Genomic DNA, 23,191 nt, shown 5'->3' with positions numbered 1-23,191 from the left:
AAAAGGTTTGCGATGCAGAAATAATTTAAAAATAATATAGCTGAAAAGATGTTAAAACACAATGAAAATACTCATTACACAAACTTGCTGAATGCAACTATTTTTAAAGATAAAGAGCTTGCTGTATTTTTCCACGAAACATTTATTATAATAGGTAGCAAAAATCAATTTTAAAAAAAGTATTTAGAAACAATAACATAAGCATTTAATCATTTATTTATTTTAAAAAATAATGAAGTAAACGTTAATATTATAGTAAAATGTCTACAAAAGTGATTGTAAATAAAAGTTATTAGTCTATAAAAGTTATTGTAAATAAAAGTTATTAGTCTATAAAATTGAAATACACAAAATTTTTCAACAATAATACAACACATTTATGAACACTTTATTATAGTATCTTCCACATTTTTTAATTCTCTGAAGTGTGTGCATTTTCTTAAGATACATATAATATTTAAAGTTTACTTGTACTGCAGCTATTTATTGCTTTAAATAATTTTATTTATTTCTCTACTTTTGTTTTTTTTAAATAAAATAAATGTATAAGTAATCCCACAATTGTTAAAATCACAGGAAGTAAAAAGGTCCTTTTCGACTTTTGAAGTCAACAATTAATATTAAAAATAATGCGTGTAAATGTGTATGCTCTGCTATGCTTCAAAAAAATGGACCACTTTGAAAAACTTTTGATATAATGACCGGAACTTCACGATAATTCATATCAAAATTGATTCATATCACTTAAAAAGTTCTTGAGATACCGTGAAATACGCAAAGTGTAAAATTAGCATTCGGGGGTCCAAACTTTGAATCGAACTCTTAACCAAATTATAAACAGATTGCGACCATCCCCTCAGAAATTCGAATCTATAAATAAAAAAAAACGTATGTTTGTTTAGAAAGCTTGTTCATCTCATTTTTGTGCTTGATATTAAAACTGAAAACACCGTCTGCATTAAGGGGGGTCAGGACCCTTTAACGCCTTAAACGATACAATGAAATACCATATTTTCGACAGACTGTAACTATCTTTGAATTTATCCTAAAGCTATGAAATTTTTTTTATCATTTACTAGCACTATTATCAATATAATTAAATAGCTAAATTCAAAAAAAATCATTCATAAAANATACGCAAAGTGTAAAATTAGCATTCGGGGGTCCAAACTTTGAATCGAACTCTTAACCAAATTATAAACAGATTGCGACCATCCCCTCAGAAATTCGAATCTATAAATAAAAAAAAACGTATGTTTGTTTAGAAAGCTTGTTCATCTCATTTTTGTGCTTGATATTAAAACTGAAAACACCGTCTGCATTAAATAATTAGCATATTTGAGATTACCCCATCAAACTATTGACAAGATTGATTCTAAGACCTTGAAGATCCAATCAAATATTTTGCATGGTAATCCATTTTTTGTATGCTGGTCACAATTTAAATAAACGTGAATTAATAATAGTTATTATTATTATCGAAACATAAGTATATATTTATTATAATGTTGAACAATACATTGACCTGTGCCACGATGGCTCAGGGGATAGAGCGTTCGACTTCCAATGCGGTGAACCGGGTTCGAATCCCATTTGATACGAATTCTGCATCCGACTTGCACCGACCACAGTGCTGACGTGAAATATCCTCAGTGGTTGACGGATCATGGGTAAGAGTTACCTTGCCATCAGGCTAACCGTGGGAGATGCTCTTAGTCTTCCTCTCCATGTAACGCAAATGCGGGTTAGCTCCATCAAAAAGTCCTCCACAAAGGTGAGCATTAGTAGTCCATCAGAAGTCCTTTCGCAGTCCATTTGTTGAACATTAGTAGTCGTAAACCCATAACATTGGGTCGAGTGTTCGACGACGGTTATAAAATAAAATAAAATACATTGACCTGGGGCTGGGATAACCTGGTTGGTAGGGCACTGGATCCATGTCCAAGAGTTCGAGGGTTCTATGCCTGCCGGCCGAAGACTCCCGTGTAGTAAATGTTGAAATAATATCTCTGGGGGTACTGATCCAGAAGTTTCCTTGTCTTCTGGATTGGTTCAAAATTACGAGACTACGGAGATGAACATAAGTCCTAAACCCAAAATTGGATCGGCTGTTCAGCGGCGGTTATAAAATAAAATAAAATACATTGACCTGGAAATTCTTTAAAGATCCGCAATACTAATAAAATTTAAATTTTAAAAGCAATATATCTCATTGTAATCTTTATGAATATTATATAAAAAAAATAATCTTCTAAAATCATATTCATAATACCTTTTAAATAACTTTGTTGTTTGCCAATATATATTTAAATTATAATTTTTCTATCCATAATGTTGAAATAGATAGTAAGAATACAATTTAATTAGAAGTAATTAGTGACTGTAGGGAAATACAAATGCAGTTCACTATCTTTCCTTATAAATCTTTTTATCGAGATGAAAAGGAAATTATAATTATGTTTTTATCACAATTCAAACACGCAACGAAATATGTTTTTAGTAATTTGCTGAAAAAGCAATTTTCAAAGTAATTTTATATTTCACTGAAAAACGTGATAATCATAACAAAACATGTCATTAGCGATTGTTTATATCCCTATTTTTAATTGTGAGTCTGAAAAATCCTAAGAATAGAGATACAATTATTTTGATTATATTTTTAACTATGTAATTTATTTTAAAATCATACAAGGTATAGTTAAATATTTTTTGTGGAATTTGTTTGAACAACAAGTTTGTAAGCCTATAGTAATTTGATAATTTTGTTTTTAGCCAAAATTATCCATTAAAAAGTTTTATTTAATATTGCAGGTCCTTTAATATTTTGCTTTAATATGAGGGCATTTTAAGTTTTAGTTTAAAAATTTTTCATTTAATTATTTTTTTTGATGTAAGTAGGTATAGTTTTAATCAATTTCAATTCCGTTGAGTTTTTCTTTCAGAAGCTAAAAAACAAAACTAGTCGGATTTGAAAACCCCATCAATTCAAAATTGTAAAAGATAGTATCAAAAGTAATGTGGAGAGAGAAATATGTGAAAGAGATGTACGTTGGCTGCCGGAAAAATCAAACTAAGGACCTTCGTTATCGTAGTAGGTTGCTCTAACTTTAGGCCGAAGCTGGAGCTATTCTTCCCCGCCTCATGACGTCACACCGCACACAGATCTCAAAAATCACAACTAAAGGATATGAAATTTTTTTTCCTTATTCCTTCAGTAAGAAATGAGTTGAATGTTCGACACTTTTCCGATAATAGCTGACAAACTTTACCCTGCTAACAAATCATTTCTGTTCAAAAATGTCATATTCATACGTTTTTTTGGTATTCCTAACACTTAAAAATAATATTTTAATTTCAGAAAAATATCTCACTGGCTATCGCCATCGTTTTATTATCATTTTCGAATTTTAGTTTTTAACTTTTATTGTTAAGTAGAAGAATGCATATAAGAACACTTTTATAGCAACATATTGTCCGATAACAACTATAAAAGTGTCCTTATAGTTCATTAATTGGGATGGCTAATTTTAATATATTTTCCTATATATTATTATAGTAAAATTACACGTTATCACTAGGAAGTAAAAATCCTAATTACTAAGTAAATAATTTCTAGGCATATAATGATGGAATTATTACTCTTGTCCATAAATATTTAAAATTAAGGTGTTATAATTAAAACAACAATAATGACATTAAAAATGTGTTATGAAATTGGAAGAATTTTTTAAGCATTGATAAATTTTATTTTTGAAGTTCAGGATTTGATTGAATTTGACCATATACGTTTTTTTTCTTATTTTCTGTTTACAGTTACGAGATGGTATAGATTTCAATGGCTAAATTAAAAGTTCTTAAACGTCTAAACGAAAAACATGAAACATAATGCTTTTCATTCATAGGAGGATAAATTCCTTTAGTACATCCATAATTCATTTGATGTCACCTTTATATTTTCTGAAGCAAAACATGAAAAATTACGTTTTCTCATTCTGTGTCTTCTTGCCTGTTGCTATCGCGCAAGCTAATATTTGACTACTACTGTTAAATTTGTGCAGACCAGGTAACAAGGTACACCAGACCAGGTACACCCAGTTCAGTGAGAATTAGGAAGCCTTACACAGTTGTCGCCGCAATGACGCATTATGGCATATATTCTACATGCTTAAAGAGTTTTTAAGATATAGCGAACTAAGCAAAGTAAGTCGCTTAATCAGAAGTCAATATCAAAATAAGTTGCTTTAAGCTTGCGGTTCACATCTGTTGAAAGGACCCTTCTTCCTTGACATTTAAGTTTTTTAATTACAAGCCAATGGAAACTAGCGTTAGCGATGGACCTAAAGACCGGATAACATGAAATTTCAAAATCCTACGAATTACTAACTGGAAAACAATCGCAAAGAAGAGAGCCGAATTCATGGGAAGGGAAATTCTAGGAAAAACTCTGGCCCAGAAAGGGCTATAGAAAAGGGCCCAATTGAAAAAGTAGAAGAAATAAGCAACAAAAAAAAATTAAACTACTGATTTATGTAAGAGTTTGAACATATTTCTCCAAATAATAGGTCTAAGGACAACAGCAATTGAGTTGGCGGAATCACCATGATTTCAGTCACTGTCTGCCTTGCTGTGATGCACTTAGTAATTCATTGGTGGAAAAAAAACAAGTTCCGGTACACCAATTATAAACTATCTATAGCTTCCTCACTGTTTTTCGTTATTTGCTTAAGTCTAAATGGATAACTAAAATACTTGAATTTTAGCATTTAGTTCAGCGATTTAACTTCAACTGACCGAACTTTTTAAAAGCTGAAGTTATTACAACTTGTCCTAATATTGTTGCAACTTTTAAAATTAATCATAATAAAATAAAACCCACTTCTATAATGATCAATTATCATTTCTGATTTTAAAGTTGAAATTTTTTTTTCACTACAGCCACCTTTTAAAAAAATTGAAGAAAAGAAGTCAAATTATATGAGAAAGGAAAAATGCAGCAAACATGAGAAAAATAGAGAAAGAAACAAGCTTTACATTGTTACATGCTAAAATTATGACGGCGAATAAGGAAAATCACCGGTGTTTTTTCCGAACACCGCTGAACTAACTTGCTGAACATCCAAATCCGTCCCCGATACTCCCACTTCTGTGACGAGCTCGTCAACAGTGGTGACTCCCAGTCTTCATCTAGTCACTCACGGTGATCCGAATCACCTCGATTACGGTCCTCCTTAAGATATAATATTTTAAGTTGAATAAATAGATGTCAATAATATATCCATTATTACGCAACACTTCAAGCAATTTCAAATTATTGTCGCATGAGCCGCGATGGCTCAGAGGATAGGAGCGTTCGCCTTCCAACGTGGCGAACAGGGTTCGAATCCCAATCGATACGAATTCTGCATCCGACCTGCACCGACCATAGTGCAGACGTGAAATATCGTCAGTGGTAGATGGATCATGGATCCCTTGTTGTCAGGCTAACCGTGGGAGGGTCTCGTGTTCTTCCTCTTCATGTAACTCAAATGCCGGTTAGTTCCATCAAAAAGTCCACCACGAAGCCAAATTTTCCCAAATAATTGGTCCAAGAGTTCCCTTGTTTTCTGGATTGGGTTCAAAGTTACAAGACTACGGAGCTGAACATTAGTAGTCGTAAAATCAAAATTGTGTCGGCTGCTCAACTACTGTTACAAAATAAAAAAAATAATAATGATATAGTTGCACTCTTAAAAAATTCTTGGAAAAATGACTAAAAAACAATTTATTTATCCGGGAAGGATTATCTATAAGACGTAATAAGGTTCTAGACCCAACGTCGACACCATATTTTTTGCCCCATTACTTTCAACACAAGATTAATTTCTAGTGCCATGCACTCCCTAATTTATGAATGAAAATTCCCACACTGTATCATACATTCAATAAAAATAATTTTGACAAAACATCATTAGATTAATAAATATAAAAGAATATCACACTAAACGAGATGATAGTATGAATAATCTTAAAGGCATAAGTTCATAAATCAATAATCTTGATAATTTCGAACGGACAATTTCAATGTTGATGAGCAACAGTGGACAAGAAACGGATCTTGTTAGCTTACATAAAAAATTTAAATTTTTTCAGTTTATGCTACTTCCCTTGAGGTCAATAAAATGATCAACAAAGTAAGGGAAAAAATAAACTTGCAAAGGTGTTCGATGTAAACTAAATAATTTTTCGATACAATCTTTTGTATTTCTAGAGCATCTTCTCCTTATAAAAGAGAGTAAAAAAGAGTGAAGGAGACCCTATGTAAATGCTTGTTGCACAGAAGTGATCAGAATAAAATATAACATGGGACCTCTTACTTGAGAAAAGGAATCTATTCATTGCAACCCTGTTTTTTCCTGCCTTTCTCTCTTCAATAGAAGATCAATAGAAAAAAGAGAGCCTGGCACATAGCAAAAGAGAGGTAATCTAACCTCTTTGAAAGCAATTCAATAAATCTTGTGAATCTCCATCTCTTCAAAGATATCCATCGTAGTGCATCGCCTTCCCAGATTCTTCCGTTTTTGTAAAAGCTCTTTAACAGATTTATTTTCATTTTATTCTTTAACAATAACTGGAGAAAGGAATTTAAAAAAAAGTTCTTTATTGTTAACATAAATTAAATTAAAATACAGTTGTTGTTTATAATTCTGTAATATGCTAATTTCCTATAACTTACTCTGTTCAAATAATGGGATATACTACTTTAGTTGCTCACTTTATGAACTGTGTCTCTTTTGTTTGTCTCAATCCTATTCACATATTCAGAGCTTTCTTATTACTCGTACATACTCTGAAATAATCGAACAAGAACATCCTAATAAAGGTAAAAATGTGTGGATAAATAAATAAATGGTTAACATCTAGCAGTAGTAGATTGTTTATTTTAGGAGAATTTAATTTTGCCTGCTTTAACAAAAATTTCGATACAAATGTTTTGGAAATATTTATTTATACGTCTAATTTTATTATCATGATTTGGAAGATTGTGGAACTAATAATAAATAGTTATTATCTCTTTTCTAAGCAACCTACCATAGTTTTTTCTGAAATATGTTTATAAATATGACATATATTTATTATTATGATTATAATTATTTTTTATTTATGGTATGTTTCTTAATGAATGACTTTGTCTCTATTTAGAGTTACTTATTATTCCCTGTTGCAAGTTAAGAAATAAAAAACATTATCCCTATGGATAGAATCTGTTTGCATCTAAATTCACGCAAGTGGATACCAAACTCCCAGCTCAAAAGTATTTTAACATCGCTACTTGTTAAAACGACGTTGCACAGCCTTCTTTTTGCGTGCTTTTTTAAATCGTGTGAAATAAGGGAAACAAAACTTATTCATCAATCAATTAAAAATTAATGAGAATTCATCAAAATGATACCTAAAAATCGTAACTTATATAGAACTTTCTGTTCGCATTTGAAGAAACTGATGAAATAATAATAAATAAATATTGTTTCTTGCAGACGATTTTCAACAGCGAAGCAAAAATAAAAATTCTTTATCTCACATTTGATTAGTTAAGAGCAGGGATGGGCAAACTGTTGAAACCTGTGAAAAATGCAAACCTGAGAAAAATGCTAAGTCTGAAAGCCATTCTGTATCTCTTAATATTTCGCACTCTGCTGAACACTGTTCCTCATGGAACAACGACACGTGGTCATTTTTTCCTGACAAACTCGCTTGAAAACACATCCTCCACTAAGTCATCTTCAAGTAAGATGACTTAGTGGAGGATGTGTTTTCAAGCGAGTTATTTGATTTTATAATCCATAATACCTCCCATTATGGTAATTTTTGAGAATTTTTACTCCGTATATGATATTCATATCGATAAATTTATGGTATAATAGATATTTTAATTTTCAATTCCACAAAACTTTTTTGTTGATATTTTACTGATTTTATTTGTTTCAGGATATAGTGGATCTAAGTATCAAGCTTTTAGTGTTGGAACGCTTCATGTTGCTTCAGTTGAACAAGCAGACGGTGGTCGTCGCTATCGTTGCCAAGTGACTAACAGTTTAACTAAAGAAAAAGTTGTTAGTGTTGGGTGGGGAAAACTGAAAGTTGTTGGTAAGTATTTTTTTTATCTTTTTTCTAATAAAACATGGATACGTTTTGCAGCTCTAATAGCTAATGTTATTTTCATGAAATTTGCAGTAGATGTGCGGTTTTTATTCATAACAGTGTTGTTAGCTTCGACTTCAACTATTTTTATAAGCAATTTAAGATAAAATTTAAGCAAATAGGAAGTATATTGTATAAACTTTTGGTTTTACATTTTAATCATACTGGTTAATTTGTTATCGAATTATAATTTCAGATAAATTTCCTGGCTTTTTTCTTAGTATGATTGTGTAAAAGTAAGTGAAATTGTGGCACGTTAGCTTTATATATCTGCTTATGAATAGATATAAAAACTATTGATGAGTAGATATAAAAACTATTGATGAATAGATATTAACACTATTTTGAAAAAAAAAACACTAGTACTTATGACAAGCATCTAACGTTCAATCAATTGATAACTTCAAACAATCTAAATTGAAAGTTATCTAACAATTTTAAAAAAAACACACTTTTCAATCTTCCTTTAATTGCTATTAACTGTTTTATATGTCTATTTTGTTATAAATAATATCACGGAAATTTAGTACTTTTCTTACTGATTTTACATAATTAAAAGCTGAGAAATGTTATTCACGGATCAGTGATATTTTTCTTAAAAATATTTTTTTTATTTCTTGTCTATTTTTTTTTTATCTTTTCTAGGCATTCATGCACTTTTTGAAACCTAAATCAAACTTTTAGTTTATTGCTAACGGGATATAAAATATAGATTCGATCTTCGATTCATATTAAATTATATTATCAATGATTCGATTTATTAAACTTAAACAAAAAAAAATAAAAGGACATTTTATAAAAGTATAGTATAAATCCTACAGTTATCTCTACTTAAGGTGAATTATTTGCAAAACTGAATTTTGACTAAAACGGACAATTGTATGAAATTTGCAATTGTTGTTTTCAAGGTGTCATATTTCTCGTTTATTACAGTCACATTAAGTTTAAAGTTAATAAACGTGGGAGGACAGTCTGTAACGAGACTTGAATATATCATGCTGGCTAACTTCGATAAATACTAATATACCTATCAACATCTAATATGTGATTGTTATTGTATGTATTTATAAAGCTTACATACACCAGTAGAAGTTTCTAGGAAAAAATGACTAAATAATAATTTAATAAATTGTTATTTTATCATATTCAAATAAAACAGTTATATAACCATTAATAAAGATGGTGTTCAGACTCATAACTCTGAGAAAAACCATTTATTAACTGCTTTCACCTAAATTGGTTAAAAACCCAGAATTTTATCGCACCAACTGGGCCCACCTAATACGTCATTGAGTTTCTTACAGCTATGCACAAATTATACCCGAAGCGCCTAATCTGTCAATCTCATGAGCAAGTTCAAGTCCCAACGTTTTCTCCACAATGCTTCCTGCATTCCCTTTGACACAACGAGAGCAACCAGTACACTTCCAAGACTTCCCAATTTATGACTCTGGACTATCAGACTACGATACTCTTATTTACGCTAGATGGCAGCACCAAAACACAGTTCAACACAAACATAGTCAAGTATTTCCTTTCAATTATGATAGGTAAAACAACCAGATAAACCAGATTAACCACATTCCACTGGTTATGTGATCAAACACAACTCAACCGCAATCTAACTTCAATTCACATTACTTCACGTAAAGCCGAGCTCCAATGTCCAGTCAAATTTCATTTTTATGGTTTTGAAACCATAATAGATAAAAATGGTAAAAAAACCATGTTTTTTGTAACTATATAAGTTGTAAACGTTTTCAAAACCTTAGAGGTAAAAAATATTCTTCACCGCAAACGGATGGACAGATTTTTGCCGTTTATTTACCGTAATTTTATAATGAAAGTTCTAACAGTGCATTAGAAATACTTATCAATATTGAACTAAGAGCTATTTTAATGAAAATTTTTGTTGGCTTTTATAAAATCTCTCAAAACAATTTAAATCTCATAATGCTTGATTTATTATTGGTTCATTGAAATCACACATCGCTATATAAGTATAATACAAAGCAAGTAAAAATGGAAAGTATTGTAATGTACTAAAATCACCTTTGCTAAACTCATCACTTTTTATTCACTGCTTAAATTAAATTATAATATACTTATAAAACATTTCAAATATTTTTTTAAAGAATAATTTCAAAAGGTAGATAAAATCAATTCTTTTGAAGCTGAAATGAAATTTTAATACATAAAGAAATTACTTTCTCAACAAATCTTTTACAAATAATTTAAATTTATTAGATTTTTTATAAAAAAATTTGCATAGTATTTTTTAATGTTTAATTTCTCAAGAAGGCTTTTAATTTGAAAAGAAAAAAGAAATATGCAAGTGCTTTAATTTTTTTTTAAAAAAGAGCTTTTTATAAAAAATTTAAAAGGGAAATTATTTTTAAATGATTATTAGCCTTAAATTTAAATGGAACGTTTTTATTCCAAACGGAATACAGGATTAAATTTAAGTAAGAATTACGAAGCAATTCACGGTTTTGAATGTAAATTAAATATACTAATACATCCAGAGTATTAAAATACAACAAATATGTATTTTAATTTGTCAGTGGAATAAAATTTCTTATTTTCACACTCTAATGTAGTCAACTGGGAAATGAAATATTTCAAATGAATAATGGTAAATATATTTTGATGGATATAAAAGTTAATATATTTTAAATTTGAATTCTAATTCGAATTTATTTCACTTATTCCGCGAAATTTATTATTAAAGGAACCTTTTCCCACTAAGCATTTAATATCTTTATCTCAAGACATGATATATTTCCGTAATTAAATGCTAAATTATATATCAAAGTATTCAATAAAATTGAATAACGTGGATATTACTTTCTATTAATCAGGTATACAGTTAATGTAACCCTTTTTTATAGCATGATCGTAAAATTTTAATTCAAATTCTTTTAAATCACAATCCCTCTAAATTCAATTAGTGAGAAAATTTTAATATACTTATGTTTTTCGCGTATTTTTAACAAAAAACAATTATAATTTTCATTTGACTTCGAATTTTGTGGTTTATGACAAACTTCTACATGAGAAATTTCAGTCATAATTAATAAAGAGTTTTTCAAATACTTCTTACTTTCTTAGGGCAATGTTTGTTTGCCATTGCTTTTGCATTAATGAAAGTTATAGTAAAATTTGACAGGTTTAATGATAAAACTTTTAATATGTTTGCACGTTTTCAGCTCTTGATATTTTGAAACATAGCGATCAAGTTGCAGATAAAAGGCACCTGTTTTACGTTAATATTTTAAGATTGCATCAATTTGCTTGTCATTGGTTTAATATGCTGATTATCATAAAATTCAATTCATTGCATTTATAATTACAAGAGAAAACTAACGTTTTCTGATAAAAATAAGTTACAGACAATTAAATTATGGGTTTTATTAAAGAAGACCATTGAATTCACTACGTGATTCAAACACATTATTGTATATGTTATCCAAACAAAATACATAAACATACTTCCAAGTCTGTTAAAGTTTACCAACTGTGAATATAAATATAGATTTATTTACATTTATAATAAACCTTAAGCTACTACGCAGCTCATGTTTGACACTTTCACACATAATCTGTATGTGCCCAAGTTAGAAATGTTAGAAATATATTCTTAATGATAAACGTTGCAAATCAAAGCAAAATTCTATTGTGATTTTACTTTAGTATTTTCTTTTTAATATATTAGTTTGCTCATAAATGAATATCAACTTAAATATTTTACTTTTTTCTTGTCTGTACAGTTTATACATTGTTAAAATGCTTGTAAAATACATTAACTTCCGTCTGTGCCAATCCACTCTTAATTAAATTTATTGCAAGAAATAACTAATATTTTTTTTAAAAAAAACAGCTTTACGCATATTTGAATTAAAAAAAACACTCTAAATATTAATTTTGTTTAAACTAGAGATTCCAAATTGGACCAATGTCTAAATCAAGCAAACAAAGCATCCATTGTTTAAACTATGGAGTCCTATGTATAAGTACCTATTTTAAAACAACTATAAAAAATGTGACTTTATATTTAGTTCCAATCATTAATTTGGTAGAAACGCTTGCATAGTTCTAGAAAAATCATTTATAAATATTGTTTTTAAATACTGCGTAATCAAAAATTTGTATTAAATAATAATTTTTCTAAGTAAAATTTTCTAATTTGTGTTCAAACTCAATAATACAAATTAGAATCTTTTCAAATTCAATTCAACCTCAATAAAACTCTCCAAGAAAAAAAAACTAAATAACTAACTACTATTCATTTATTATGTCCTCTCATTATATTAGTCATGAAAATGATAATCAAGAAAATGTTCTTAAGATTATTATGATAAATATTCATATATTATCAATGACGTGTATGCAAATTATGTATTTATTGATGAATAAGCTTTGTTAATTATTATTATCGCAAAATAATTATTATTTTTTAAAATTCTTAATTGAATTAAAATCTTAAATTAATTGCAGAAAGCATTTATTTTTAAACTCTATTAACATGCTTATAAGTGAAAAATTATATTAACCACTTAAAGATAATATGGGTAAATGGTGAAAAGGATTTACATTTTAATTTTATGTCCCGTAGTTTTTTAAATAAACTGAAAAATTAATATATCTATTAATGTACTAATGAGCACAGAAGTGTTTTAACTGCAGAATTGTAGTAAAAGTTATTGACAAAAAATTATGCTTCATCTCAGTAAAATGTTCACTAGTTAATTGGAAATATTTGTGGTACAGTTTCTATCTTTACCCAATAAGTTAATTTAAAAAATTACGACGTTAGAGAACTGTTACAAAATTGCTTCCTATTTTTTATAATTGCTTAAAATAAACTAACAGTTCAATAGTTTAGAATGAATAGAAATAAATAGTTAAATTAAAGAGTTCGTAAAAATTTCCTTCGAGTTTTTAAAGAATTGAATTTGCGTTAAATATGATAGCTGATGTATGGTGTGTTCATTAAAAAATACCAGTTAAATAATTTCTCTTTGTAAAGAAATCGCAATGGCCACCACTAGTGATGTATTTGGCATTTGATTTAACATTACTGTTTGTTTTTCTGTGAGAAACCAATAGACTTAGAAATTTGAAAGAAAGTATTTGCGTAGAAAATTGTGTAGGAAGTACAATGGAATTTAAAATAACATTCGAGAACTATTTGAGAGCTTGTAAACTTGTATGGAAAAAAACATACGGGTCGCTCTACAGCCTACAGTAAAAATTTGAAAGATTTGACATCATGGTTGATATTTGGTATGATTAAATGGTGTTTGTTCGAAAGTTATTGCAAATTTAAAGGCTTTTTGGCGAAATATTGAGAGCTTTTGCTTTAAATATGAAGTATTTATCCATTGTTGTTGAATTTTTTTCCCTCATGAGATCTTTATTTAATAGTCTCGCTTTGGAGTAGATGTCAATCAAAAGTAGCAAAAAGAGAGAGAGAGAATTACAGATCATCAGATATGTATCTTAACTTTTATTGTGGAATACGTAAACATTAAAAAAGGTATTGATAAGAATTGTACTTCCTCTATTTGAATTATTGCAAATCTCGTAAACAACTTGTTCTTATGAAATCAAACAATCTCTATTCATAAAGCTTTACTTTTTCTCAAATTCAGATGATTATTTTTCAAATTCATTACAATTCTTTACGATTAGGAATTTCTTTACGATTATCGCATTAACAAAATATTCTTACATAAATCAACAATAATTGCATATTTTGAAAAGAAAATATTCATTGATTTTATGGTCAACATTGGCGTTGTTTAAGGACGAAAACAAATTGAAGAATTAGGAGCAATTTTGGGGTTTGGCTAGCCGAGGGGACTGGGTATTGAGTTTTCTAGTAATTTAAAAAAATACAATTTATTTGATTCTTAAGAAAGATTTATGGGTGTAAAAATAATTTTTTTTTCAAAAATTTCATATCTTAATTCAGCATATTTATAAACACTATTTTATACGCATTTTAAAATTTTTTTTTCGAATACGTACATTATCTTCTACAGTGTCAATAATTAGTTTATTTTTTTAGCAAAGTATGTCATTGAAAGTAATGAATATTGAATTGCTTTATTTTGTATTATAGTTAAATCTCCATTAGAGCATATACACTCTACGCTCCTTGTCATGGCCTTCATTACCGCGACTTCCGTCATCCATAGATGTAATGTTATTTTAACATCCATCAAACATCTAAATAAACTCTTCATTCCAATGTAGTGACCGAGATTTCATTTCATTTTTTAATTAAAAGAAAATCCCTCCAAATACAGGTGTTCAATATTTTTGAGCATACTAAGCAATTATTTTCTCATTGGAAATAACTCTTAGGAGAGTAAAAGTCCCCAAGGAGTAATTAAAACCACTATTTCTTTCAAACCACTCAGCAAATAAATAAAGAATGAATGAATAAAAAATGAAAAGACCATCTATTTTTATTAGGTAATCTTATTCGTACACTATAGTTAAATACAGGCTAATATATTAATTATTTTTTACTATAAGAAATTTAAAGTGCGTATTGCAAGCTTGCGTGGGGAATCGGAGTCTTCTGTATTTCCTAACATTTGTAAATTTCTTTACAATGTGAAGAATTATTTCAACAATGCTACGATAAGAGGTCCTCTTTGGAAGTAAAACTTTCTGTTTTTAGCACCTTCTCCTTAATTTCCATCTTTTTTGATTTTTACTAACTGCTACTTTTTCGAATAGATTAAGAATTTTTGATTCGAGAATTTCCTCTAGACTAAGACTTTGCAACTAAGACTAGACAACAGCGTGACAACGAATGCTTACAACACAGACAAAAAATTTTTGAAGGAAGTAGTTAAGACAGTAATTTTTTTGTTAAGTAAAGTATATTTGCTGTAGTTCTGTGTGTACGCACTATATAGAGACTTCGTGATTTTCGTTTAGGTTCATACAGATAAGGAATAGATAGAATCCATTAATTTAATTTTGAAAACTCAAAGAGAAGCTTTGAAAACTCTTATGTAGGAGAATCTGATTCGGAGATGAAATAGTGACCTCATGATTTTCGTTTAGGTTCATACAGATAAGGAATAGATCGCATCCATTAATTTAATTTTGAAAACTCAAAGAGAAGCTTTAAAAACTTCGTGATATGGAGAATCTGAATTGGAGAATAATGTTTGGGAATTAGAATATTTTGAAAACTGGTATATAATTAGCTCATAAGCAAAACTTTGATGGCATGTTCAATGTTATTGAGCGTACATTTAATTTCTATGCGAAATAAAAACATTTGCATATGATTAACTATTAAGATACAAATTTATTTTTTCTCCATATATGGCTTACATAAATACTTTATAAAAAAAATTAGATTCTTCGCAAAAGAACAAAATTGCTGCTAGAAACTTTGGAAACATTTTGCAATGTAAGACCGCAAGAAATCTTTTTGCACCTCATCAGAAAAATATTTCTTGAAAGTGAGGTTGACAGGAATTGAATTAGTGTTAAAGAATTTTTTTTTCTGATATCGGAATAGCAAATGAGAAGAAAATTCAGATTTCGCTCTTTCTTTGTAATATCAAAAAAGTTCCTGATTTTGAAGCTCGCCGAAGGTAGAGGAAACCGCTTCGGCAAGAAAAATCAGTTTTAAGCATTAAATAGAAGTTTTAAATAAATATGAAAATATATTTAACTCAACATTTGAAAGCAGTTAACAAAGTTTGATTAGAAATAATTCTTGAAGGAAAATTTGCAACATTTTGTTGAAATATTCTATTTAAAAAAAAAAACTTAATTCTAATATAAATTTTTATCTCTCTTCGAACGAAAAAAAAGCAGTTTTTAATTAAGATAATTATTATCATTAATCACCATCCGAGGAATGCCTGCAGCTATATCTTTATTTTTTTAAAGCATGTTTATTCTCAAAATAACCTAAATAATTTATGCGATACTTATGCAGAAAGAAATTAGGATAATTAAAATTAATGATTTCAAAGAGATGTTGGTTATTGGTTGTAGAGAAAATAAAAATCAGCAGAATTGCACTGAAAGATCTAGACATAGAAAGCTCTTAACAAGGCTTTTTTGGAAAAAAAATCTCTGTAAAAGTTTTTTGTTGGAAAATTTGGGGAATTGCAGGTTTTTTAATCTGCATTTTCTTGAATAATGACACAAACACACAACGGTAATTGGCTAATAAAATGTATTTTACAAACTATCCGGAATAAATATAAATGTAATTGAGTTGGGAGTATTTGCCTATTTCAATATTTCAAAAAGTGTTCACAAGCATTTTATTGTTTTACAAAATGTTTGAGTTGTTTTTAAGTAGTAGTGTGTAAAAATGTAAGGTAAAAGTAGGGGGCTTATTCATATCTTCCAACTTCTAATCCCAAGTTGTTGAATGATTCTGAATATTATAATACCTTTCACTTCTTTTTTAAATTTTAAATGGACTATATAAAGACAATCCTTTTACGAAAAAGCAAAAACATATATCATTGCATATACTAGTTACAAGCACGCAATAATGAACGTATCAAACGTAGAAAAATATATTCAATCTTTTAATTTCAATCTAATTTTACTTTCTTGTGATACGACTTTCTGAACATTAAATTTATTTGTTTGATCCTGAAATAATTTAAGATATATATTTCGAGATATTAGATTGGTTTTTATAGTAAAATTGTACTTTATTTAGATAAAACGTGATGTTAATTTTGTTTAAATTTATAATTAAGAAGATAAACATGTCAATACTTTTAATTAAATGCAAGCTGATATTCTGTATGTAAGTAAGCAATTATAAGTTGGTAGTTTTGAGCAATTATGGCAATTCACGCAGTTCCAATTCAAATATTTATCTGATAATTGCATTGAGAAAAAAAATATGGTCCTAACTAGAAGAATCTAGTAAAATTTCTCGAACGATATAGTAAGACCTTACCATATTTTAGACTACTAGAATTTTCTAGAATATGGCAAAATTGCCCTAGAACGTGAAGATATGATCACTAGATAAAACATTTTTCAGGGTGGACCATTTATTTTGTTTATGTAATGTACAATATTTCACTCTTGATAAGTTATTGATGCACAACATTACTTTATAAATGTTATTTCTACAGAAAAAAGTCAAACCACGCAGACTTACTCCACTAGTTAGGTAAAGCCGGGTACAAATGCGAAATCAATGAAAAAACTTTAAATACTGGAATTTTAGAAAAATAATATTTCTGTTACTCTAATGACCAATAAATAAGGATAACTTAACCCTTTAACGGTTAGGGAAATGGGCAGTTTTCGTTTCATTAATTCGCGCAGTATTACGAGCAAACAGTAGTCGAAAGTGGCAGCTGTTTTCCCTCGCCGTTCTTCCTAAATTGTCACCCTTCTCTGGCGATGTCAACTGTTCCGCTTTCTGGAATAGTTATAATAAAGTGGTAGCAAATTATGTAGTAAAATTCGTTGGAGAAGGACAGTTACGCCTACTTTTTAATAGAGTAACCAGTAGATTGTCGCTTTAACGTTGCATTTTATATGATACTTATAATTTTTGATATTTAGTAGTGAAAAAATTACTTAAAAGGAAAAATACTAAACTGAAAGTAACCTGAATTTAGCTACTACTAGAAAATACTATTTTACAAAGCGGAGTAAGTTGAAATCTCTGGGGCGCCATAGATCGCTCACCTCAAGCATTTTAAAAATTTCTTAAAGTATTTGTAGTACATAAATAACAGTTTTTACGTACTTTAAAATAAGAAATGATAATTATTAATAGTGAATGATAAATGATAATAATCAATTATATAAATAATTGTTATTTTTAATATAAGAAAAATATTAAATTAAAAGGACTAAATAAATTCATTTTTAACATAGTCAATGCAGAATAATAATGGCGAACGAGCTCAGCTCGTCAGCGCGCATTAGGGAAAAATTTCACTACGCGAGTAGTGCTCGTTGCAAACCATTACGGTCGAAATCTTGCTCCCGAGCAGAACTCGTTTGTGCGCATTATGAAGCACGATTCGATTGCGAGCCGAACTCGTTCATAACCGTCAAAGAGTTAAAAAAGTGAACATAAAAAAAATTTACATCGAAAAATAAACTTATCTACATAGATGCTGTGAATTAATCAACAGTATGATTTTTCTTGACTATTAAAGTGAAATTTAGAGTTTGTTCACTGGAAAACAAAACTGATTTCCCAACAAATAAGGTACTTGGTCTTACCGGACAACTCGGTCTTACCCCAATCTTATATATATCCCTATACATCATAACATTAATATAACAAATGATGTTTCGTTTTAATACGTTTAACTATATTTTCAATTATTTTTTTTTTAAAATTAAATCATAAGGTAGAGTTTAAGAAGAAATGAAAATTTGTAAGAATCCTAAAACAATATAAACAACCTTAGGCAATCTTATTCTCATCCATAAATCATTTTTGAATCAGTTTGAGACTTTTATTACTGCTAAATCATACTGATCAAAGAAAAACTATCTAACCTTCGAACTGAAGTATGTGTCTCCAGGATAAATATTTACTTTCGGATTTCATCAAAGAAAGATTCCGTTTCAAATGTCACATTTCCCATTTTTATGAATCATAGAAATGCAAGAGAATTTATTTTTTCCATTCCATAAAGGTCTTTGCATAGATTCAAGGGTATGTTTTGGAGAATTTTCTCTATAATGGATTCATTTTCCGGAGGCTATGTCAGATAATATGAATCCCGCACTTAAAAAGATTCTTCAAAGGTGGATGAATAAAATATAGTTTTCGGAAAGGAAACACTCTATATTTTAATGGAAAATCTATAGATAAATGATTGAAAAGAAAAATTGGCTTGATAAATTAAACTCCGTTCAATAAAAACTGAAAGAGTTGAAACCAAACAAAATAATTGTTTGAATACCTTAAGCGAAATTTTCAGAGAACCTTGCGTGATGCATTGAAGAGTTTATTGATGAATTTAATAGAGTATTAAAGTAAAAAAAAATCTTTATGGGTTTAAAACTTGATTTCAGGAGATGAATGGCTAAAGACATTTGTTAATTGAAGACTATCAACAAAATGAATTTGGCTTAAATATCAATTAAAAAAACTCATTCTTGTTCATAAAAAAATGTTTGTTATGTTTTTTAGCGTTATATTTTTTAGTGAGCATCTTTTAATATGTTTTGTTTCCCAGTATAACATATTTACGGATTGCAAAGATAGGAAGTAAAGGAAAACTAATAGGTAGGGAGAATATTATTTTTTTAATTTTAGATATAGTGATGAAATGGTAAAAAATATTAACAACAAAATTTTATTTCATAGAAAATAAAAAAACTGCGATTGAAAATGATTGAAAAAATTAATTTTGGCTTAACTGTTATTTAAAAAACTCATTCTTGCTAATAAAATTTTTTTTTTATATATTTCAGTGAAAATTTTTTCATATGTTTTGCTTCCCAGTATAACATATTTACGGAATGTAAAGATGGGAAGTAAAGGAAAAAAAAAAGGTTGGGAGAATATTATTGTTTAAATTTAGATATAGTGATGAAATGGGAAAAATATTACCAACAAAATTTCATTTCGTAGAAAATTAAAAAAAATCTGATAAAGAATTTTGCTAATTTTAATGCAGATATAAAAAGGTGTGGAAAACATTAAATTGCTTCATTCCCTGTACGTAAAAAAGAATATTTTTAAAAGGGTCTCCAATAAGATTACCAATAACTTTGAAAATTCATAAAATTAACTTAAGATAAATAGCGAAATGATTTCTTTTTTGTAAATGTTGGGTGTAGTGTAGCTAAGTAGAATATCTTTAGCTGCTTTTTTTTAAGTTTGAGAATAAAATGAAAATCTCAAAATGGGAAACAAGTATTACAACTGATGGTGATAAAAGAGTAGAGGTGATTAAAAATCGAACTTGTTTTAATAATAACAAAAGATGTAAGACTGAATTTAGAATAAATGCACGAGAACATTGTTCAATGAAATAGAATAAAGTGAAACTATATTAAATATTTGAAGAAATGGAATAAAGTGAAACTAAATTAAATATGGCAGAAATATTATTGAAATATGGCAGTCATTGCAGTTTAATTTAATTTTAGGTTCATATAATATACGAAACTTTAGATTTTGATATCTATTTAAACTCCATATAATATTCAACTTTTCTATTATAATCAACTTTTCTATTTAATATTCAATTTAAAATAAATAAAAATTCCTGTCTTAATAGTTTAAAAAATTATTGACTATTTTTATTTTCTCTAAGAACGAATAAAACTTTTATTTTCTTCATAATATACTTTTATATATATATAATTAGTAATTGCATATATAACTAGTTAACATGTATTTTTTTTAAATTCAGGTAGATTTTAATCTCGCAGAAAAATATATTCTAAGAAAACTTCATACTAGCTTAAAAACAATTCTAACTACTATTAGCATATCTGAACAAATATCATTTCTGCATAAAACTCCAACTGTACATTTGGAATTTCACTAAAATTTTCTAGTTAAAACTTTGAACATTATAACACCATTTATTTTCCGTCTTGGGAGGAGAGACAGAAATTTCACAACTAATACCGTTAAGACACTTCATAATTAAATTTTCTGTAAAGTAATCAGTCATAATGATTAACGTGCTTATTAATCTCCGTGAATTAACTTATTTGAGCCTTAAGGATTTAATCCAAGCGTGTGTTCTTTAAGAAGCACCATTTCTCTAGTAATAATGATATTTGTATTGAAAAAAGATTTTTTTTTCACATCAAACATGCATAAATAGGCTATTTCTAGAAAAAAAAATTTTTTTTTGCTTGCTCCTCTGAAGTAATCGAAAATAGTTTATAAGATAAGTAGAGAGTCATATTAAGAGATAATTGTGCATCGTGTTTATATTGTTCGTAGGTATTTCAATTCAGCTAATCTAGATTTTTTTTTGTTTACTAAGTGCAAAAATTTAATTTTATGATCGGCGTTGAATAGTCAAACTAATTTTGAGTTTATGACAACCAATGTTCAACTCCGTAACCTTTTAATTTCAAACTAAATCCAGAAGACAGACGAACTCCTGATTCTAGCATCGAAGCAAACTAACCTTCTTTGATGACTATTTTGAGGGAGCTAAATGACACTTGCTTTACATGGAGAAGAACACCACGAAAACTCTACCACTGAGGATATTTTACGACCGCACTGCTGTAGATGTGTGCCGGGAGCGACATTCGTATCAACCTGCCACCGCTGGGATCCGATCCTGGGTCTCCTCATGGGGAGGCAAACACTCAATCCCTTGAGCAACTGTGACAGAGGGCAAAGTTGATTAAAAATTGAGCAGGATATTTCGTATCTGAATAATAATAAATATATCAGTAAAATAAGCTTTATACAACAGTAATTATTATAAACGTGTAATAAAACAATTTCTTATTGGTCTGTAATACAATTATTTGTTATCATATTTTCATTTTTAAGTTATCAAAGTGCATAAGCTTTGAATGCAGCACTGTTATTATGATATAATGATTAATTAATTAATTATTAGTCATTATAGTAAGCAGCTTGTGTTATTAACTATGTCTAAGGAAATTAAATAAAAAGCTTCTTTTAAATATATTTTTTGTCCAGACCAATGATTCCTAACCTATTTTGATCTATTCCCCTTTTTCCAATAATCGCTAGAAACTCATTCTCCCAACTTTGTTTAAAAACTTAAATCATATTTACTTTATTTACTTAGAATGCACATATTTCAAAAATTAAACAACAAAAATATGCGAATTTTTAAAATACTAATGCCTTCATGATTTTTATGCTAAATAATTACAATCGGAACAAAATTTTTATTGCAACTATACAAATATTATTGCTTAAATCGGGTTCGTGATTTCAAATTTGAAATTGCTTTCGCTCGTAAAGCTACATAAGTTTTTTAAAATGCCTTTTTTAGTTAATTTTTTGTCAAAATTTTCAAGTATAAAAACGTTATGTGTTACAGAGGGTTTCGTAAATGCAGTAACAAATTTCTAGAGGATTCAAGGTGCATCAACAGGAGTAGAATTGCATAGGAACTCCCTCCTGAAATTGCCGTCATACATGGCTAGGTCGTAAACAATTCTTAATAGGAAAATGCTTCTTCAGGCGTATGATGACATTTCCAGGCATGGGTTCCAATGCAATTTGAATCCTGATGATGTACTCTATTTTTGCAAAAAGTCTGCAGCAACACTTGCGCGACCCCTTGTTATATATAGGGCGTTTTTGAACTTCTACATTTTGGCAATAAATAGATTAAAAATGTAATGTATAAAAATTGAAGTTAGGAAAGAGATACGGTTACAGATTTGAAAGCAGTGATGAGAAACTATCCAAGATACATTAAAATATCTCATGCAACTGAAAACACTATTAAATCTGTTCCCCAAAGTAATTTAAGATAAATAACATTCATACTTCAAATCAGCTAAGTAATACAGTGTTTCATTAGTCATTTAATTCAATTGCATACAAGTAATTGTTTTTTATTCCTGGATACAGGGAACTAAGCGGAAAAAAACAAAGCACTAGTTTACTCAATTTGAAGTTATTTACCACACAAGTTATTGCAACACAAATAGAAACAACCAATTTTTTTTTCAAAAGTGTCTTTAGTTTTGTTATTTTAATTTCAAAAAATGCATCTTTCAAATCATCAAACTTTTTTTCTGCAGACAAAAGAATTTCAAACTAAATTTAAAATCAGGTATTATTTGAAAAAAACATTTTCTTCATTACATTAAAATCTAGTAAAAGTAAAAATAAATGCATTTTTACATAAGGCTTTATAAGTAATTAACAATTACTATTCTAATTACATTACGTAATTACGTAAAAAATGGTAAAATTATAGTATTATATGGTAGTTACATTTCTGGTGGAAAAAAAACTCTAGGTAACCAAAATATACGGTTTTTAAACCCTTCA

General features: G+C 28.5%; 1 protein-coding gene across 1 annotated transcript in view; it reads left to right on the top strand.

Annotated features, from left to right (window-relative positions):
- The window catches only part of LOC107441504 (cell adhesion molecule Dscam1), a 410,456-nt gene that overhangs the window by 103,890 nt on the left and 283,375 nt on the right, over nt 1-23,191 (top strand). Inside the window, exon 4 of the mRNA XM_043043537.2 lies at nt 7,966-8,124. Within this exon, the coding sequence (XP_042899471.2) occupies nt 7,966-8,124 (159 nt within the window). The remainder of the gene's footprint in view (nt 1-7,965; nt 8,125-23,191) is intronic.

The sequence above is a fragment of the Parasteatoda tepidariorum genome, chromosome 8 (genome assembly GCF_043381705.1).
Source record: "Parasteatoda tepidariorum isolate YZ-2023 chromosome 8, CAS_Ptep_4.0, whole genome shotgun sequence".
NCBI classification, from domain to species: domain Eukaryota; kingdom Metazoa; phylum Arthropoda; class Arachnida; order Araneae; family Theridiidae; genus Parasteatoda; species Parasteatoda tepidariorum.
This window is presented reverse-complemented; position numbering and strand designations above follow the sequence as displayed.